Source organism: Leopardus geoffroyi, chromosome X, assembly GCF_018350155.1.
Source record: "Leopardus geoffroyi isolate Oge1 chromosome X, O.geoffroyi_Oge1_pat1.0, whole genome shotgun sequence".
Lineage (NCBI taxonomy): Eukaryota > Metazoa > Chordata > Mammalia > Carnivora > Felidae > Leopardus > Leopardus geoffroyi.
The window spans coordinates 1833688-1854914 of record NC_059343.1 but is presented as its reverse complement, the minus strand read 5'-3'; the positions used below and the strand labels follow the sequence as shown (position 1 = coordinate 1854914).

Below are 21227 nucleotides of genomic sequence, written 5' to 3'. Positions count from 1 at the left end.
AACAATGGGTACAGGGGATTCTGTATCTTCGGTGTCCCTAAAAATAGGGGAGCACAAGGTTGGGTCTACCTGGGAGGAGAGCTGGGCAGCCGTCTGCAGACATAGAGCTCCAGGTAGGAGGTGGCACCTGAGGATGGGTTGCCACGAGGAAGGAGAAAGGCATCCTGGGAAACTCTGTCCCGTCCATCACTCGGTCCTGAGCCAGCCTTGTTGCCGGGACCATCCCAACAGATCAGTGCTACCTGCCCCTTTCGCTGAAGATACGGGGGCCACGGAATGAACTCCTGAGATGTCTGCTGGGAGCTCCCAAGAACAAGTGCATATTGACAAGTTTATCCTTGCATGCCTGAAGTCCTTCGGTCCCCTAACCACCCGTCCCCTAACTTGCACTTTAGGCCAGGTGATCCTTTCCTCTGTCATCCAGTCTTGCCCCGTGAGCTTCATGCTCTTGGTGATTTAGCAAAATAAAGTCTAAGGGGAAAAGCAAAACGTCTTCCATTCCTGCCAAGTCCTCTCTCTCTCTGTCTCATTTCATTTGGCTTCTCTTTGCCCTTCTGTGTCCTCTTGTGTTGTCTCACGAAGCTAATGCAATACTAATGACATGTGGGTCCTAGCTGGCTTTGAGTGGAGAGGTGGGCAATCAATGCAGGAGAATTTAATATGAAATTGAGTCGCCTATGCAGAGAATCCCTGATTTACATGGATCCCAAAACTCCAGTGTACTTGCCTGGCACATAGTAATGCGTTTAATTTTGATATCTATCTATCTAGGTATGTATGTATGTATGTATGTATCTATCTATCTATCTATCTACCCGTCTATTATCTAGCTATTACCTACCCATCCATGTATCCACGTATCCATCTATTATCTATCATCCATTCATCTATCTAATCTATTATCTATGTATCTAGGTATCTATCTATCTATCATCTATGTATCATCCATCCATCCAATGTATGTATCTATCTATGTATCTACCTGTGTATCTATCTATCCATCTATCTCTCCATCTATTATCTATCACCTATCCATCCATCTATCAATACATCTACTATCTATCTATCTATCTATCTATCTATCATCTGTCCAATCCATATACCTATCTACCCATCTATCTCTTGATCTATTATCTATCACCCATCCATCCAGCCATCTATTATCTATCGTCTATCTATCTATCTATCTCCTGTCTATCCATCCATCCATCATCTACCCTATTCATCCATATATTATCTATCTATCTATCTATCTATAGATATATGTATCTATTGCCCATCCATCCATCCATCCATCCATCCATCCATCCATCTATCCATCTATTATCAATCACCTATCCATCTATTATCTATCTATCTATCTATCTATCTATCTATCTATCATCTAGCCACCCAACCATCCACCCATCCATCCATCCATCCATCCATCCATCCATCATCCTACCTACTTATCCATCTGTCTACCCACCTACCCCCATGGATTAACATGGTGAGATTATCCCCTCACTTAGGTTCCAAGATCCTTATTACTTTCCCCTCACAAAACCACCACACCATCCCAAACCACCCCCATAGTCTGACCTTAGATTATTACCCAATTTTATTTTTTCTTATAAGCCAGTCCAAGCCATCAGTTGCGTTAAAGCAAGTGGGACCAATATTCCCACACCATGTCACATCTATTCTCAGTGACAAGTTTTCAGTTTTTATCCAGTCTTCTTGACTGCGGAAGTCATTACGTTTATTTTGTTCTCTTTTTTTTGGGAGAGGTGGAGATTATGCTGCTCCAGAATGTGGGCGAGATCATCGCATCCTGGAAAAACAAAAGTAGACAAGCAGTGATGACATACCTATGGGACTCTTGTGCTAAGAACAATAATCATTAAGGTTGGCATTATTGTAATTTTCAATGCTATGGAAGAAGATCCAATCTATCAGAAGCCAGTGGCTGTTGCTTCACTCGCTTCTCAAGAATCTATCCTGGCTACAGTCATGCAGCTGTCGTATGAATCTTTCCAGCTCATTCCGAAGGGATGGACCAATGGGGAGATATAGGCAGATGTATAAAGATGTGTAAAGATGTTTCTCTGTCATCTCTCTAGCGCAGAGCCCTGAGATTATTTAAAATCCTCAGAAAGTCCGGTCCAGTTGCCAACACCGATGGCTAATTCACCACCGTGTCCTCAAATTGGCTTCCCCTCCTTCTCCCCGTCACCCTCCCCCCACTTCCTGAAGTTTGTTCCTGGCTTTCTGTCCTCAAGTACATGACTTGCACAGAAGCCTTGGCCTCCGGCTCTGCTCTCAGTGGTCCTCTGACGATTTTGTGCCTACAGACTAAACTCTGGGGGTAACAAACATCATCAAATGAATGCACTGACTTCTCTGAAAGGAAATCAGTTGTGTTTTTCTCACACTGACAAAATGAACCTCATTTTATTTTAAGACTATGAACTTTTTGGCAATCTGGGTTTTTAAAAAAAATTTTTAATGTTTATTTTTAAAAGAGAGACAGAATGTGAGTGGGGAAGGGGCAGAGTGAGAGTGAGACACAGAATCCGAAGCAGGCTCCAGGCTCTGAGCTGTCAGCACAGAGCCCGACGTGGGGCTCAAACCCACAAACTGTGAGATCATGACATGAGCCAAAGTCAGACGCTTAACTGACTGAGCCACCCAGGCACCTGGCAATCTGGTTTTTAATGACTCCCACATGTATGTCATTGAAAGAAAAGTGTGCCTCAGTGTATCCCCCTGAAGCATTTGAAATCTGAGAAAAAAAGGAACATATAAACTAGACAGAAAGGTACACCCCTCCACCCCCTATACACGGGGTTAATATCTAGAATATGCAAAGCATGTCTATTAAAACAAAGAAGAAATCTAACAGAAGATAGGGCAATGTATGGAGATACATGGTTCTTATTTTTTGTTTATTTATTTGTTTTGGTGGGGGAGGGGCAGAGAGAGAGAATCCCAAGCTCCAACCCACAAACTGTGAGACCATGAGCTGAGTCAAAATCAACAGCTGGATGCGTAACCAACAGAGCCACCCAGGCACCCCCAAAAAGTGGTTCTTAGAAGAGAAACTCAAACAGTTCGAATGGAAGGAATATGTTCCCTTTCATGGCACTGGAGAATGAAGGCAGCAGATGAAATTCAGATTGCCAGGCAGGTGATATTATAATAAGGAGATTCGGGGGGGGGGCACGTGGGTGGCTCAGTCAGTTAGGAGTTCCACTTCGGCTCAGGTCATGATCTCGTGGTGTATGGGTTTGAACCCTGCGTTAGGCTCTGTGCTGATGGCTCGGAGCCTGGAGCCTGCTTCAGGTTCTGTGTCTTTCTTTGCCCCTCCCCTGCTCGTGCTCTGTCTCTATGTCTCAGGAATAAACAAACATTAAAAGAAATTTTCAGAAAATAAGGAGATGGTCCTGGCTTATCCAGGTGGGCCCAATGCAACCGAAAGAGGTCACAGGTTTGACCCAACATTGGTGGCTCTGAAGATGGGAGAAGGACCCATGAGCCAAGATGTGCAGGCAGCCCCATGGGGTCACTCTACACTTCTTCTCGCACTTTCCAGGCACTCTTATTTCCTCCACATTCTCCTTATTTCTTGTATTTTCTTATTTCTTGGATGGTAACACAGCCGCGTGTCCCTGACACAGGAGACGGACAAAACCTGTTCTGGCTTAAAACAGCAGTCCTCAAACTGGGCACCGAACCCGTTTCAGTTAGAAAGGTGTCCCTTGATTCCCATCAAACGTTCGCAGACAAACCTACACGCTATTTATCCGTGGCCTTGGCACATTGAGAGACGGTGTGTAAGTAGTTTGCGGACTTCTGCCCATACGGAGGCAACAGAAACTTTGCCTGCTCTTCTCCCCGTGATATTTCTTTGTAGAAGAATTATTCCAGGGCCTTCTGCCAGTTGCAAAATGCTCACTTGGCAAATGCACCCTCTCTCCCTCACGTGGTTCTACAGAAAAGGCACAGCGTGGTTCTTACATATTCCTCAGCTGCTCCCGAGTCCTGGGCGGAGATGCTGGAGACCCGCATTTAGCCCCAGTCTTTCGTTTCGATGGCCTGACCGTCATGGGGGGTCCCGTGATTTTCTAGGCGGCTTCTGGAAAATGGAACAGCATGCATTCCTGAGGCCGGCATTGCACAGAAAACTAGTCCCTGTTCCCCTTCAGAGTGAACCAGCAAATACGACGTACCCACTAACTTTTCCTTCATTACGTTCCATTTCCATTATGAGTCTCTTGGATGACTTAGACTCTGCCAGGGCCCTTCATGCCTGAACACACAGCCAGAAAACTGGGTTGGCTTCGAATAAAAGAGTATTACAGTATTTTGTTGTTGTTCCCGTAAAGCACGGTGTATATGCTTTATTTCAGACACATGAATGGATGGTCTCTATCTGCTGACGGGGAGACCCAACTGTCTTCCCTACCTGGGTCCACCTGGATGGATACCCATGAGCCCCGAATGCTTCACTGTAAAAGGCTGTAGACGAGCAAAGCCTGTCATGAGGTGTCTCCACCACAACACGCACATACACGTATTTATTCTAAAGAAAAACACACAGGAAGCAGAGGGATGCCCAGCGATATCTGTTAACTCAGTCGTTCCTGAGTTAAGCCCACGAGCTGTGATTTCTGTCACATGGGAGTTTTTAACAACCAGAGCTAGACAAAGGCTCAGGTCACTTGGCTTCTGGAGTCGCACACGCTTTCCCCGCATCAAGGTCACGCTGCCATTATACCAACAGCGTCCTTATCTGCAATTAATTTCACTGCATAGATGATATATACAGGTTATTGTTTCCGTATGTGGAGAGCATGTGTATCGTATCTGTGTTCCTTCAAAAAAGAAAAAAAAAAAAAGAAGGTCTCATTTTCCAGGTGTTGAATAGTTGGTTTGGCCCCAGGGTTGAGGTTTATGTAGGAACATGTTACTTGCTTTTTACTCGCTTCACGGTCCTGAAATGTTTAGTCTCCACTGGAAACTTACACAACCTCGCGGCTTGGCGCGTGTCATGTAAGGATCCAGGATCAATGCGGCTCAGTAAACAAAAGCAGCCCCTCCTTCCTGGTCCCTCGGGCCGTGTGGGGAGGTGGGAGGTGGCTCATCAGAACACGGGTCTCATCCGTTGAGATCCTCGTTTGTGTGCACTCAGCCCTTCGTGTCAGGCTGATGGTCCCAGGGGCTCAGATTGTGCTGTTCGGTGCGTGTGTTTCTCTGGGCTCCCGGGTGGCTCAGTCGGTTAAGCCTTTGGCTCAGGTCATGATCTCATGGTTCGTGGGTTCGAGCCCCGCGTCGGGCTGTGTGCTGACAGCTCGGAGCCTGCTTTGGATTTTGTGTCTCCCTCTCTCTCTGCCCCTCCCCCACTCATGCTCTCTCTCTCTCTCTCTCTCTCTGTCTCCAAAATAAATATTCAAAAAAAGAAAGCTTTTTTTTTTTTTTATTTTATTTTAGAGACAGAGAGGCAGATGGAGAGAGAGAGAGAGAGAGAGAGAATCCCAAGGAGGCTGGAAAGACCCTGCCCCACGTGCCACGTTTGCTTTCCCACGGTCGCCAAAAGAGGTCACAGGTTTGACCCAACATTGGTGGCTGGGAAGACAGGAGCAGGAGCCGTGAGCCAAGATGGGCAGGCAGCCCCAGGGGGTCACTCTGTATAGTCGGAAGGGATGGACCGTCTCTGTGCCAGCCAACCGCAGCCAGCCATCGAACGATTGCAGTAGCCCGGCCGATCCCACGTGAAGGCCCTTTTTCCAAGGAGGAAAAGAAAGAAGGGCGCCAGGCCAACGAAGAAAAACGCATCCAGCCACATCAGTTGACAGTAAATCAGGAGTCGACATGTTCAACCAGAAAACACGACCTGGTTCTATTCCCTAAATTGCAATATTTCTATTATTAGTTGAAAAACATGGCATTTTAAGGTTGCTATAAGGTTGCTTATTACCCCTATTGTCATTGTAATGCAACATACTTAACCCTCGGATAGAGCGGACGGCTACTGGACAGGGGTGAATGGTGTCCCCTCAAAATGGAACACAGAATGTTCCTTATTTGTAAATAGGGTCACTGCAGATGTAATGAGTCAATATGAGTTCATCCGGGATCAGGGTGACCCTAAATCCAATGACAGGTGCCATTGTAACACACAGAAGAGGAACACACGCAGAGGAGAAGCCACGTGAAGAAGGAGGCAGAGACGGGAGGGATGCGGCCAAGAGCCCAGGGGCGCCTGGAGCCCCAGAAGCTGGAAGAGGCAGGAAGGAGCCTCCCCCAGAGCCTCTGGAAGGAGCACAGCCCTGCCTGGATTTAAGGGGCCCAGCGTCTCCTGGATCTCATTGGCCCTGCTCCTCCAGGATCTGAGTGGTCCTGTCCCTCTGGGATCTCAGTGGCCCTGCCCTACCTGGATCTCAGTAAACCTGCCCCTCCGGAATCTCAGCAGCCCTCCCCTGCCTGGATCTCAGCGGCCCTGCCCTGCCTGGATCTCAGTGGTCCTACCCCTCTTGGATCTCAGTCGCCCTGCCCTGCTTGGATCTCAGTGGCTCTGCCCTGAGTGGATGTCAGTGGCCCTGCCCCTCCTGGATCTCAGCAGCCCTCCCCTTCCTGGATCTCAGCGGCCCTGCCCTCCCTGGATCTCAGCGGCCCTGCCCTGCCTGGATCTCAGCAGCCCTGCCCTGCCTGGATCTCAGTAGCCCTTCCCTGCCTGGATCTCAGTGGTCCTGCCCTGCCTGGATCTCAGTGGCCCTGCCCCTCCAGGATCTGAGTGGCCCTATCCCTCCAGGATCTCAGTGGCCCTGCCTTACCTGGATCTCAGTGGACCTGCCCCTCCGGAATCTCAGCAGCCCTCCCCTGCCTGGATCTCAGCAGCCCTGCCCTGCCTGGATCTCAGTGGCCCTGCCCTGCCTGGATCTCCGTGGTCCTGCTCCTCCTGGGTCTCAGCAGCGCTGCCCCTCCTGGATCTCAGTGGCCCTGCCCTGCCTGGGTCTCAGTGGTCTTGCCCCTCCTGGATCTCAGTGGCCCTGCCCTGCCTGGATCTCAGTGGCCCTGCCCCTCCTGGATCTCAGTGGTCCTGCCCTGCCTGGGTCTCAGTGGTCCTACCCCTCTTGGATCTCAGTCGCCCTGCCCTGCTTGGATCTCAGTGGCTCTGCCCTGAGTGGATGTCAGTGGCCCTGCCCCTCCTGGATCTCAGCAGCCCTCCCCTTCCTGGATCTCAGCGGCCCTGCCCTGCCTGGATCTCAGCGGCCCTGCCCTGCCTGGATCTCAGCAGCCCTGCCCTGCCTGGATCTCAGTAGCCCTTCCCTGCCTGGATCTCAGTGGTCCTGCCCTGCCTGGATCTCAGTGGCCCTGCCCCTCCAGGATCTCAGTGGCCCTGCCTTACCTGGATCTCAGTGGACCTGCCCCTCCGGAATCTCAGCAGCCCTCCCCTGCCTGGATCTCAGCAGCCCTGCCCTGCCTGGATCTCAGTGGCCCTGCCCTGCCTGGATCTCCGTGGTCCTGCTCCTCCTGGGTCTCAGCAGCGCTGCCCCTCCTGGATCTCAGTGGTCCTGCCCTGCCTGGGTCTCAGTGGTCCTGCCCTGCCTGGATCTCAGGGACCCTGCCCTGCCTGGATCTCAGTGGTCCTGCCCTGCCTGGGTCTCAGTGGTCCTGCCCTGCCTGGATCTCAGGGACCCTGCCCTGCCTGGATCTCAGTGGTCCTGCCCTGCCTGGGTCTCAGTGGTCCTGCCCTGCCTGGATCTCAGGGACCCTGCCCTGCCTGGATCTTAGGGGCCCTGCCCTGCCCTGCCTGGATCTCAGCGGCCCTGCCCTGTCTGGATCTCAGCAGCCTTGCCCTGTCCTGATCTCAGTGGCCCTGCCCTGGCTGGATCTCAGTGGTCCTGCCCTCCTGGATCTCAGGGACCCTGCCCTGCCTGGATCTCAGGGACCCTGCCCTGCCTGAATCTTAGGGGCCCTGCCCTGCCCTGCCTGGATCTCAGCGGCCATGCCCTGTCTGGATCTCAGCAGCCTTGCCCTGTCCTGATCTCAGTGGCCCTGCCCTGCCTGGATCTCAGGGGTCCTGCCCCTCCTGGATTTCAGTGGCGCTGCCCTGCCTGGATCTCAGGGGTCCTGCCCCTCCTGGATCTCAGTGGCCCTGCCCCTCCTGGATCTCCGTGGCCCTGCCCTGCCTGGATCTTAGGGGCCCTGCCCTGCCCTGCCCTGCCTGGATCTCAGTGGCCCTGCCCCTCCTGGATCTCAGTGGCCCTGCCCTGCCTGGGTCTCAGTGGTCCTGCCCCTCCTGGATCTCAGTGGCCCTGCCCTGCCTGGATCTTAGGGGCCCTGCCCTGCCTGGATCTTAGCAGCCCTGTCCCTCTTGGATCTGAGTGGCCCTGCCCCTCCTGAATCTCAGGGGCCCTGCCCTGCCTGGATCTCAGACTTGTGGTGTTCAGAGCTGGGAGAGGATCCATTCCTGTAGTTTAAGACCCCTGGTTTTTGGTACTAATTTGTTAAGGCAGCCCCAGGAAACTCTTGCAGGAGGTATCCGAGTTTGAAGCCTAATTAGAAATGGTTACCACACGGCACAGTTTGTTTCAGTTAAATCTTTTCTTGGCCTTTTTTTCCCCTTTGTAAGAATTCAGTGTCTTGTGTGGGCGTGTCATTTTCTCCTCCAGAGATTTATATAATCATTTGAGTCATGTATTTCCCCCAGTTTATTCATAAATGACTTGTATTTACATCTTTTGACACCACATTCCAAGGCATGTGGATAATTTCTTTGGATTTCATTTGGGTGTTTTGTTTTGCTTGGGTTTCGCTTTGTTTCGTTTCGTTTCGTTTTGTTTCCGGATGTTTAACACAAACACACACCTGCCTTTATACCAACGGGGGAAACCAGCCCATTTCTATTCCCTGACACGCAGGGTAGGGCCACTGTGCACAAGGAATCCCTCCTACTTGTAGGATTCAGAATGGCCTCAACTGTGTCCAGAAGGCATCTTCTGTCCATCAGCGAGGTTACGCAACCTACTTCGCAAAAGGAATCCCCAGGGAAATGTCCTTAGGGGACCCGCTGAAGGGCTGGGTCTCAGCAGCCTTCAGCCTCAGAAGGAGCTTTTTAATGACATTCCTTCATTCTGGCGTCTGGGCCAGCTTCCCCCGGAAATACCCTAGAAGCTACTGGGTTTGCATTCCTAGAGACAGCTCGCATGTACAAAAGTAGTCAGCATGAATGCGGGCCAAAATGGGTCGTCCAAAAAAAAAAAAATCCTTTTTTAAAAAGTCTTTACAACACTTTGTAGAACTTAGCATATTCACTGTTTGTAGGACCCCTTTCTCCAGTGAATATTTTCACAATGAGGTCGAGACCTTGTGTGGTTTTTATTTTGCAAAGGGACAAAGGGCTTGGTGTTTACCAAAGTGCCATCCAGCGTGGAGGCCTTGGAGGCCATGCTCTGGAATGCGAGGACGCCCCCTCGCCTGCCCCCCACCCCCCCGTCTGCCTGTCGCTGGCCTGCGTGGTGGGGACAGAGGACAGACTGATAATTCCCTGACCTCATCCCCCTGCGTTGGTTTTCCACCCGGCAGCATTTGGGGACCCAGCATGAAGGACCATGTGCCCATGACCTTCCTTGTTCAAGGGGCTTCTGCTCACCTAACGGGCGGCCAGGGGTCAACACCCTTCCTGTTGCCCAGAATCCTTTCTAGACACGCGTCATGGGGAGCTGAGTCCCCACCACGGGCCCAACTGACTTCCCAGCTGTACACGATGCATTTTCTGCACGTCGCTGCCCTACTGGCTGAGCAGAGTTGTCCCCAGCCTCATGGGCAGAGGCACTAACTGGACTGTGCTCGGGAGATCTGCCCTGAGCCTCTGATGTCTTTTCCCCTTTAAATTATGCTGCCAAGAAAATCTGGAAGCGTTTTCGTCCAGGCAATGGAGCAGGAGAGTTCCGAGCGCGCGGTGTGTGAACAAACAAAGGAAACAAGCCTCCTCGCTCCCAGCTACGCGAGGAGACGTTTCCTGTGTAGGCTCTTTTCTCTGTCTCCTGGTCATGGGACAGGATTCAGGGTCAGTCCTTCCCGGGGTGATGGAGCCTGACAGCAGCCGGCCAGGCAGTCACGTGACTCAGAAGCGAGGTTTAAAATCCCTGTCAAGCAAAGAGCCACGTCACTCCTTGCTCATGCAGGGCCCTGCTTGGAATATTAAACTTTCCCATTCAAAAGCCACAGCCCGTCCGTCCGTCCCTGCAGCCAGAAACAGCCCAACTGTCCCTGCAGGGATCCTGCCTTGATTAGGGGGAAGGGCTGGGGGAACGGACACAAAAGACACAAGAACGCAGTAAAAATAAATGACGGTCGGTTCACCGGATCATCCGCATTAAGGACAGATACCCTACTGCCTCGCACAGCACTGACAAGGGGGCATCACTGTCCTTATTTCACATGTGGAAAAGCTGATGTTAGGAAGGCCAAATAGCATATTCCAGGCCACCCAGCCAGGAAACCAGGAGGAGGGAGTGGCTTCAGCCCTGCTGTGTGACTCAGTTACCCACCGCTGGGACGTCTGTACCCTTCTAACAAGACGGGTCCTAAGGTTCTCACAATAATTCAGATGACACACACTGATGGCGGGTCCCCCACAGCAAAGGACTGTAGGGAGCCTCTGAGCCATGAGCTTGTCTTATCCCCGTGTCCTTAAAAGAACAGTTAGGTCAAGGGTAGGAGTTGGAGGCTGGGGACTGAGCCGGCAAAGCCATTAGATCAGAGATCACGATGCCTGTGGCTCTGGCTTCCAGAACGAGGCCTCTCCGCGGCTCACAGATGGTTACCTTCTTGCCGAGACCTCCCGTGGTCGAGAGAGACATCGCAACATCTGATCTCTACTCACAAGGGCATGAGTCTCTTCCTCATCGGGACCTCGTGGAAACCTCATCACCTCCCACAGGCCTCACCTCCTGATACAAACCCCATGGAGGGGACTGGCCTCTGCGTAGGGCATTCGAGGGGACACCACCCCGTCCACAGCATAGCTATTGTTAAAATTCTGGTTGAAATGGGGACAAGGAAAACACTAGCTGGCAAAATCACTAGGTACACCATGCATCCATCGAGACACATGTCATTTGGTCAGTAGCACGAATCCCATGGACCCCGGCAATATGGACGTCAATATCCCTCCTTTGCCCCAAGCGCATTCGAAGGAGCTAGCGTTCTCTTTCCTCCCCACTCAAAGCACTGATTTCTTTCTTTCGTGGCACAGTCATTGGGAACCGTAACGCCATACGCAAGGATTTGTTGTGTGAGTTGCAGACTGACCTTGTCCATCTACACGTTCCTTGGCAGAATTGAACCTCGTTCGCTCATTCATTCAGTTCCCCCATCACTGGGAAGAGAAGAAGGCACGATCTGTACCATTTGTTCAAAACAGCAGCAGCAAGGGGGTGGGGACAGTCTGGGAAGAGCTTGGCACGTCGAATGTCACCTCCGGGCACCTTGGCAACCTTCCCAGCTTGGGTGACCCACTGGGCATTGAGAAAACAAGGGACTGGTGCACGAAGAGGCTGGCAGGGGGCCCAGAGGGCTGGAAACGCGCGTCCCTCCCAAGGCAGCCGGAGAGGTGGGTATAAAGCCCCATCCACTGGGCCCAACCAATCTTAGGAGCCAGGAGCCACCAGACTGGGCGACCGGGTGACTGTGAGATCCCCCCAGACAGGCACACGGGCAGAATGATGTGAGTTTCCAGTTCAGCTCAGTAGACGATGGCAATGCCATTAACAAACATGAGAAGGCGTTGTGGGGACAAGATTTTTATAAATTCATAGAACGAGTCCCACCACATAGGTCTGCACTGCACCTACTACTGAAAAGTAAAGCTATAGAGGAAGTGAATCAAGCCACTTATGAACCAGCGTCTACTGATGACCTACCTTGTGGATACCGCCGTGGGCAAGGGACGCGGAGGAACCCACGTGTGTTTCTTGGAAGAAACCGAGGCAGCCCGGACTCCAGGCATCAGAAGCAACGGAACGCCGGGCTCCTTTGCGGCCGCGTCCTACGACTCCCCATCTCATGGCCGGCCTTGCAAAGGCTCTGTCAGGACCTCTGGAATGTTCTTTTCCTGAATCTTGGCCTTTGGACACCTAGTTTTTTTCTCCCTTCACAGAAGCTCTGTCCTTTCTTCCGGGGGCTGGGGGGGGGGGGTGTCTCTGCGCGGAATGTCCTCACCTGATCCCTTCCTAACTTTCTCGGGCCCTCATTCCTTCTGGAAGCTGGGTGCCCTTCTCCTGCGTCCCCATCTGGCTCCTGGACGCACGGCGCTCTCCAGCCGTGCTGTCGCGCCCCCTCCCCAGGTGGCCCCCAGCTTCCCGCAGCAGGCTCCCCCGCGGCTCCCCGCCCCCGCCCTGCCCCCCGCAGGCCGCTCGTGGGGGCGGGAGGAGCGCGCTCCCACCTTCCCGGCAGGCCGAGTCTGGCGGTCGGGAGAGGCGGGCGTCCAGGAGCCACCGGAGAGGCGGGAGGGCGTGGCTGCGGGTCTCACGTTGCAGCCGGGCCTGCCGGAGGGGGCTCCCGCCCGCACACGGGTTCGGGGGAAGCCGCCAGAGCAAACTCCGGCCTGCGCGGAGGGGTGCAAAGCGCGCGCCTTGTCCCTTCCCCGGAAGGAAAGGCGGCCGTTTTGCAGCCCCGCTCGGCGCCCCGGCGCGCCCCCGGCCCCTAGTCCCCGGCCTGGCTCCGGGACCGGCGGGACTCGGTCCCAAAGCCGCTGCGCGCTGGGCCCCGGCCGCTCCCGCAGCCGCAGCGGGCGAGGCGCGATGAAGAGGCGCGAGGAGGGCTGAGCGCAGCGCGCGCGGCCAGGGTCCCTGGGCTCGGGCCCGCGCCCCGTCTCCCCGGGGTGGGGCAGGGCAGGGTGGGGGTGGGCCGAGGCGTGGACTCGGGGAAGCCTCTCGGCGACGCGAATAAAAGGGCGCCGGCTCGCCGCGCCGAGCTGGGAAGCCTCGCCGCCTCGCCCCCGGCCCGGGAAGGGCATGGCCCCGGCGGACCCCCGGCGGTGAGTCAGGGCGCCCCGCTCCCGTGTGTCGCGGCTTCCAGAGGACAGGTGAGGACCGAGGGCGGCCTGGGCGCCCGCGGGGAAGGGGGCGCGGGGTCTGCTGCGCGGGGGCAGTTGGGGGTCGGCCAAGGGTGGGGGCGAGGACGAGGGCGCACAGGCCACTGGGCCAGGGGCTTGCGGGGCCTTTTGGGAAGGACAGACAGGCTGAATCTGGTGGGAGGATCCCCGTCGCCTTAACCTCTCCGCTCCCTTTCCGGGCCACCTCGCGCCTACCCATCCCTGCTCTCCAGGGAGGCGCCCGTGGGACCCCCGAGGGAACCCGAGCCCTCCTGGCGTGGGAGGGGACAGCAGAGCCGCGGGGCCTCCCCGGAGGGCGCTCAAGTCCCCCCGCCTCCTGCTCGAACTCTGGAATGTGGGTGACCCTCGGCCCGCTGGCGGCTGAGCCGCACGGAAGCCGAACAAGTCTTCGCCCGGGAGGGACGGCGCCTGTTGCGCGGGTCCCCGCAAGGCCACGCGTTCCGGGAAACCCCGTATTTTCCTTAGAGCAGCGCTGGAAGCTGGCCAGCTGGTACGGCGGGGGCCAGCCTCCCCTCCCCCCACTCCCCGGGGCGGCCCCGGCGGCTCCGGCGGCTCCGGCCCAGGGCGCCTCCCCGCGCGCGGCGCCAGGTCCGGGCTTCCCTGGGGCGCGCGCTCTCGGTCTCCGGGGACGACCCGGCCAGAGCCGAGGCTTTACAGAAGGCGTCGGCGCGCGGGGGCCCGGGTGGCCCGCGGGCACAGCGCGCGTTCCGGGCGCGGTCGGCTGGGGAGGCTGCAGGAGGCTGAGCCCCTCCTCTGGAAAGGCTGCAAGAGAGGACGCGCTCGGGCCGAAGAAGGTGTCTATCTCGAGGTTGTTTAAAGGACCAACAGCTCCGGATTCCTAGCCTGAGCGAGCGGATCAGAGCGTGTCGCCCGCAGCTATCACCTTCCCAGAGCACGCGCGTCTTTTGCGCACTTTACACGTGTATTATTATTTTTAAATAAAGTCGTTGCAAGAAGTGAGAAACACGTAACATGATTAACGGATGCGCAAAGCATGGACCAAATAATAATAATAATAATAATAATAATAATAAATAACCACGCATATTCTAAACTGTTGCTTGAAATATCCGCGCATTTCCATGTTTGCGCGCATGGCCTCACTGATCGTGTTTCTTTGATTGCACATGTTTTATGGGTCAATTCTTTTCCTCTTTATCTGATGTCGGATTTCACCAACTTCTTCCCCTATAGCGCACGCACCCACATGTAGTGGAATACATTTTGCTTCAGTGAGCGCGCACCCTTTAAACACTGTAAGAGGACATATGGAACACCTCAAGGAATGTCATTCAAAGAAGGGTATACTCTTAATAACGACCTTGTTGAGAAGTTTATTTTCAGTCAAATATGTACAATATATAATGGCTCGGAATGAACATTGGAGGCGGGGACTTTAATCAGTTACTTTATTATTATAGAAACATTATAGTAATATATATGATATTGGTATATATATAAAGTATGTATTATAGTTACTTTAATCAGTGACTTTATTATTATAGAAACATAATATATATATTGCTGTATATATAACTGTATATTATAGTTACTTTAATCAAATACTTTATTATTATAGGAATATTATGGTATATATTATATTACTATATATATAAAAGTATATATTATAGTTACTTTAATCAGTTACTTTATTATTATAGAAACATAATATATATATTACTATATATATAACTATATATTATAGTTACTTTAATCAGATACTTTATTATTATAAGAATATTTTAATATATATTATGTTACTATATACATAAAACTATATATTATAGTTACTTCAATCAGCTACTTTATTATTATAGAAACACCAGTATATCTCTCCTCTCTCTATATGGATAAGCAAATATATACACGAATATCTGTACATTTGTATATATGAACACACATGTATGTATATTTTTGTGTGTCTGGTCTCCATCCATTCCATACCCTCGCTCGTCACAGCGTCAGATTTCCAAATGGGAGCGTCAAAGTCAGGAATTGAGATGACCTTCGAAATAATGGTTCCAGATCGTGGGGAAAGATCAGGAAAATAAGTTTCGAGTCTCTTGGCCCGAATAATCTTGTGTCAGTGAAGGACACCATGCGGTGATGTCTTGGGAAGCCCCAAACCATCTTGCACAATTCGAAGAACGTTCGCTGCACGTGCGCGCGCTGCCTGACAATAAACGGCTCTCCTTCTGTGGTCCCACGACAGGTGTCCAGGGATAACGAATCAGGACAAGATGCCATCATCCCGGGCGCGGTGGCCAGCCCTGTCCGTGGTGCTGATTCTGCTCTGGGGTCATCCACCAGCCGCGCTCGCCTGCCCTCACCCGTGCGCCTGCTACGTCCCCAGCGAGGTCCACTGCACATTTCGGTCCCTGGCTTCTGTGCCCGCCGGCATCTCTAAACATGTGGAAAGAATCAATCTGGGGTTTGTACCACATTCTTACTGAACAATTTCAGCCTCTTTCGTTGTGTGTTTGTTTTTGTTTTTGTTTTTTCACACATGTACGTGCATTTACGAAACTGTCAATGCGTACGACTTTCTGTAAATGCAATCCTTTGGGGGCGATTATATGAATTTATCCGTCAACTGGAACGCTATCATATGATTTAATAACCAGGCATCCTGGATAACTTCCATGTATCGACAGATTTCCCTTGATAACAATTGCCTACCGTAGAGTAGATACAAATGTATCTGATACACACATAAATATATAAACATTACTTCAATAGACTTCAGAAACTACTAAAAATAACTTAAAAATCAGTTGGACTTCTCCGACATTCTGTAAGTTATCTGGATGATGCACTTGTGCTCTTGGGGGAATAAAAAGTCCTTGTAGTTTTTACCTATTTAAAATATGAATATTTTTTTATGAGAGGTTTTATGCAACATTTCAGGTAGATTTATATTCGTATAGATTTATATTTATATAGATTTATGTGGAGACATATATTTTTGTATTTTAAAATATTGTTTCATGTGCATAAATGCTTTGTATACATAAATATTAGTTGCCTTAAATTGCAGGTACTCATGTACAAATTAAATAATAAACAATTATTTGGACTTACTCAACAAAAAATGTAAGCTATTTTCTACCACCTACAAAACAACAAAAATAACTTAGGCTTTGGTGACTAGCCACAGACGGGATGTTTTAAGTGAAACGCAATGGCCAATGAACAAATAATTGTAAATGCGCTTGGCATCTTATAGCAGAAGCTTAAAAAAAATCTTGTATTTGTAAAGTCCTGTGGCAGAAAAAGAGAATGAAAAGTTAAGACAGTAAGATAGAAAGTTCCCTAATCGAAAGCAGTAGACCATTGAGTAATTTTCTCAGTAAGATCTTGAGAGACCTTATGATTTGAGTATCTGAAAATCCAACCAGAATCATGATAACTCAGTAGGGGAAAGAGTTTGACTTTGCCAGAAGAGAGGGTTAAATTTTTTTTTAATTTTGTTTTAAAATTTATTCTTGAGAGAGAGAGCACGAGTCGGGGAGAAGGGCAGGGAGAGAAGGAGACACAGAATCCAAAGTAGGTTCCAGGCTCTGAGGTGTCAGCACAGAGCCCCCACGCGGGGCTCGATCTCACAAACTGTGAGATCATGACCTGAGCCCAAGTCAGGTGCTTAACCGACTGAGCCACCCAGGCACCCCCGCCCCCGCCCTTAGAAGAGGGGATTTTAATAGCTAAACCAGTTTCCCCCCCTTACAGCCTTACCATTTGGCAAGTGGGAGACAGAAAGGGGACAGCAGGTACCATTGATTTGAACCCAGGTAGGATGAGCCGTGCTTTGTAGAAAGGAAAACAGACTTTATCTGTGACTTCTCTCCTCTCTCGCGTGTCCTGATGTGCAGGATGGTCCTGTCTCTGCACCGTTGCTGTCTTTCTCAGCCTATGGTCCCACCGGCTGTGATTAGCCCCCTGGTTCCTCCAGCCCGACCCCCTGGCAGTGCACACAGTGGGACGTGGCGTCCCACAGGGCGTCGTGCAGCCCCCTAGAAAGCGTGACAGTGACCAGCAGGATGACAGGTTTCTGCTGTGCTCCTGCCTAGAAGGCATGCATGTGCCGCCTGCTGTATACTGGGGCTCTGGACTGTGGGCTGGGAAAACAGGGCAGGGGAGATGCCGCAGGCCTCCTCCCACACGGTGAGCTACACGGTGCCTTTGTACAGACAACAGCATTGGGCTACGACCTGTCAGGCTGCGTTTACCTCAGTTACGATTTCCGCGGCTTTTGTCCCCTACTCGTCTTTACAGTGAAGTATTTTGTACATGTGAAACCTAGCTTCTCAGCTGGAACATAGTTTCTGGTGGCTTCATTTTAACCAACTTTATTTACTTAACTTTATTCTGAAAGAGAGAGAGAGAGAGGCAGAATCCCAAGCAGGCTCCACACTGTCAGCACAGAGTCTGACGTGGGGCTCAAACTCATGAACCGTGAGATCACCACCTGAGCCCAGAATCAAGACCCAGATGCTTAATGGAGTGAGCCACCCAGGTGCCCCATTTTAAGCTGACTTTATATGGTAAAGACTATAAATGACTGGGTCCCAAAAGCTTTGCCACTGGAGCAGTACATGGATACCGAGATCCTTCCTTTCCCTGTTGATGGCAATAATATTTTCGGGTGTTTTCTGTAATATTAAAGAAAAAAAACGAAACAGCTAAGGTATGGCTTCACTGCACGCAAGTGTATAAGTTCCGCCTGGCTAACTTGGTCATAGGAATCTACAGGCCACCTTTTCAAATCACTCTTTTTCTTTTTTTATTTTATTTTATTTTTTTTTAATTTTTTTTTCAACGTTTATTTATTTTTGGGACAGAGAGAGACAGAGCATGAACGGGGGAGGGGCAGAGAGAGAGGGAGACACAGAATCGGAAACAGGCTCCAGGCTCTGAGCCATCAGCCCAGAGCCCGACGCGGGGCTCGAACTCACGGACCGCGAGATCGTGACCTGGCTGAGTCGGACGCTTAACCGACTGCGCCACCCAGGCGCCCCTCAAATCACTCTTTTTCAAAAATGTTTATGTATTTCTTTTGAGAGAGTGCACACATGATCAGGGAGGGGCAGAGAGAGAGAGAATTCCAAGCAGGCTCCATGGTATCAGCATGGAGTTCAGTAGCAGGGGTCGAACCCATGAAATAGGAGATCGTGAACCTGAGCCAAAATCAAGAATGAGACACTTAACCGCCTGAGCCAGCCCGGTGCCCACTAAATCAGTCTTATATCCCAGCACTGTCTCGGGAAATCAGTCTGCAAGGAGATGATGTTAGTGTCATTGTGCATTTTGTTGAGGGGGGGAAGGAAGAACCAAGGGCGATGTCTAATACAGACGGGACTCAGGGTCTGATTTGTGTTTTCGCCATCTGGAAGGAGCAGCATGCTCTCAAGGAATGAGGGATTGTTGGCAAAACACTACTGAACTCTCCCATTCCTGCACAGATGTTTTTTCAGGGTGTTTAGTCGGCACTCAAACAGAGATCTGCTGTTTCCTGTTTGGACACAGCCCCAGAGCTTTTTCAAAAATTACTTTCCAAGTGTATTTTAAATGTTTGTATTTATTTATTTATTTTAGAGAGAGAGAGAGAGACAGAGAGACAGAGAGAGAGAGACAGAGCATGAGCAGGGGAAGGGCAGAGAGAGAGAGGGAGACCCAGAATCCAAAGCAGGCTCCAGGCTCTTGAGCGGTCAGCACAGAGCCCGACGCGGGGCTTCAACAACTACCATAGATAGATAGATTATATATAGATAGATAGATGGATAGATAGATAGATAGATAGATGGTACATGGATGGATGAATGGATAGATGGACAGGTATATAGATATATATGATAATAGATAATAGATACATGATACATGGATCAATAGATGGATGGATTGCTGGATCAGTAGATAGGTATATAGATAAATGATGCATGGATAGATGGATAGATAGATGCTGGATGGATCTGTGGATTGATGGATTGGTAGATACAAGATGAATGGATGGATGGATGGATAGATAGATGGATCAATAATCAATGGGGGTGGATGATGGATGGACAGATGGATGGATGGATGGATGGACGGATGAATAAATAGATGATGGGCGGATGGATCAATGGATAGGTAGATGATGGATGGACAGATGAATGGATGGATGGATGGACGGATGGATAAATAGATGACGGGTGGATGGATCAATGGATAGGTAAATGATGGATGAACAGATGAATGGGTTAATGGATGGCTGAATAGATACATAGATCGATAGATGATAGATAGATGATGGATGGATAGGTAGAAGATGGATAGATTGATGGAATGATGGATAGGTAGATAGATGATGGATGGATGGGTGGATGGATGGATGAATAGATAGGTAGGTAGGTAGATAGATACATAGATACATAGATAGATAATGGGTGGATGGATAGATAGACCAACAGGCAGCAGCGTCTCTTCCGCGTGGGCAGTTTCCAAATCTCAACACTCTTGATACTAAGGGCTGAGCCATTCTTTGTGGGCGGCCATCCTGTGCACTGTGAGATGTTCACCAGCACCCGTGGTCTCTACCCACTGGATGCCACTAACACATCCCCACTCAGCTGTGATGGCCAAACGGTTCTGTGGACACTGTCCAATATCCATGCTGTCTAATCCAGAAGGGGGAACCTTTCTATGTAATTGTCCGTTGACTCTGTGAGTTAAATGCAAACAGCAGCCATGATTACTTTTTACTGTATTTTACCCATGCATCACTTCAAAGCCCTATTGTGTTTTCTTAACGAGACAGGATACATTTCATTGCATCGAGTGTTTCCTTTGCCTAAGTTGGTCTTATAAAACAATGCAGTGTTTAAAGTCGTTCTTTGTAGACGTCCAAGCGATCAAGCTGAGTGGTTTTGCTGTTGGAGGTTATTTTTCCTGGAATTTATAGCTGAAAAGTGATGCTTCCTCAGGCTGGCTCTTAGAGGAGTCATTAGCCAGATCTTGACTTCGAAATCAGGGTTTGGACATGTATGTGTTTATAAGAATGGGGCACCTGGGTGGCTCAGTCAGTTAAGCGTCTGACTCTTGATTTTGACTCCGGTCATGATCTCACGGTTCATGAGTTCAAGCCCCAAGTCGGGCCCTGTGTTGGCTGTGCGGAGCCTGCTTGGGGATTCTTTCTCTCTCTCTCGCTCTCTCTGCCCCCTGCCCCGCTCGCATGCTCTCTCTCTCTCCCAAATTAAATAATCATTAAAAACTTATTTTTATTTTTTTTTTATTTTTTTTCAACGTTTATTTATTTTTGGGACAGAGAGAGACACAGCATGAACGGGGGAGGGGCAGAGAGAGAGGGAGACACAGAATCGGAAACGGGCTCCAGGCTCTGAGCCATCAGCCCAGAGCCTGACGAGTGGCTCGAACTCACGGACCGCGAGATCGTGACCTGGCTGAAGTCGGACGCTTAACCGACTGCGCCACCCAGGAACCCAAAAACTTATTTTTAAAAAGGAAAGAAATTGGTGTTGTCTGTTGTATTTAGCTATGAGCATTTCACCTTCACTATCTTACACATCTGTTTCCTTTTATTTAGGTGCTATGGGGAAGTCATAAATAATGTCAGGCTACATGTGTTGTATTTCAGCAGAAGCAGTGGCACAAAGCAACTGCCCTCCAATACAGAATTCTTCACTCATTTTAGAATGCCTTCTCTAGGCATTGACTCTGGGGATTCCCTTGTGCCATCAGTAAGGTAGCAATGAGGAATTTTCTTTTTTAAAAAAATTTTTTCACGTTTATTTACTGTTGAGAGAGAGACAGGCAAAGCGTGAGCAGGGGAGGGGCAGAGAGAGAGGAAGACACAGAATCCAAAGCCGGCTCCAGGCTCTGAGCTCGAACCCACACGTTGCGAGATCATGACCTGAGCCGAAGTCGGACGCTCAACCGACTGAGTCACCCAGGCGTCCCGGAGATGAAGAATTTTCAAACTGGCCAAGAAAACATCTTTACCAATGTTGATGCGACACGAAAACCAAAAGACACCAAAATGTTTACAACTAATTTGGAGAATCCATCCGAAATGGCCACCGGTCCTGGTGAAACAGAGTGCTGGTGTTAGTCTTCGTTCTTTGGTCCT

At 50.5% G+C, this 21227-nt stretch overlaps 2 protein-coding genes across 4 annotated transcripts in view; one reads left to right on the top strand and one right to left on the bottom strand.

The window, feature by feature from the left end:
• Nucleotides 1–1765: 1765 nt before the first annotated feature.
• On the bottom strand, nt 1766–13305 carry LOC123595319 (basic proline-rich protein-like). Of its 2 annotated transcripts, none has more exons than XM_045472887.1 (2): nt 11913–13305; nt 1766–1813 (listed from the first exon to the last, which is right to left on the bottom strand). In XM_045472887.1, exon 1 carries the CDS (start codon nt 13302–13304, stop codon nt 12222–12224), a length of 1083 nt encoding a protein of 360 aa, XP_045328843.1. In that variant the 5' UTR covers nt 13305; the 3' UTR covers nt 1766–1813; nt 11913–12221. The 2 variants fall into 2 exon arrangements, with proteins under 2 accessions (XP_045328843.1, XP_045328844.1); XM_045472888.1 differs by lacking the exon at nt 1766–1813 and adding an exon at nt 11213–11368 and having other exon boundaries at nt 11913–13006.
• MXRA5 (matrix remodeling associated 5) overlaps nt 12965–21227 on the top strand; it is a 34040-nt gene continuing 25777 nt past the window's right edge. For both annotated transcript variants that reach the window (XM_045472886.1, XM_045472885.1), the window contains exons 1-2: nt 12965–13075; nt 15318–15536. In XM_045472886.1, coding sequence (XP_045328842.1) covers nt 15346–15536 — 191 coding nt within the window. In that variant the 5' untranslated portion in view covers nt 12965–13075; nt 15318–15345. The remainder of the gene's footprint in view (nt 13076–15317; nt 15537–21227) is intronic.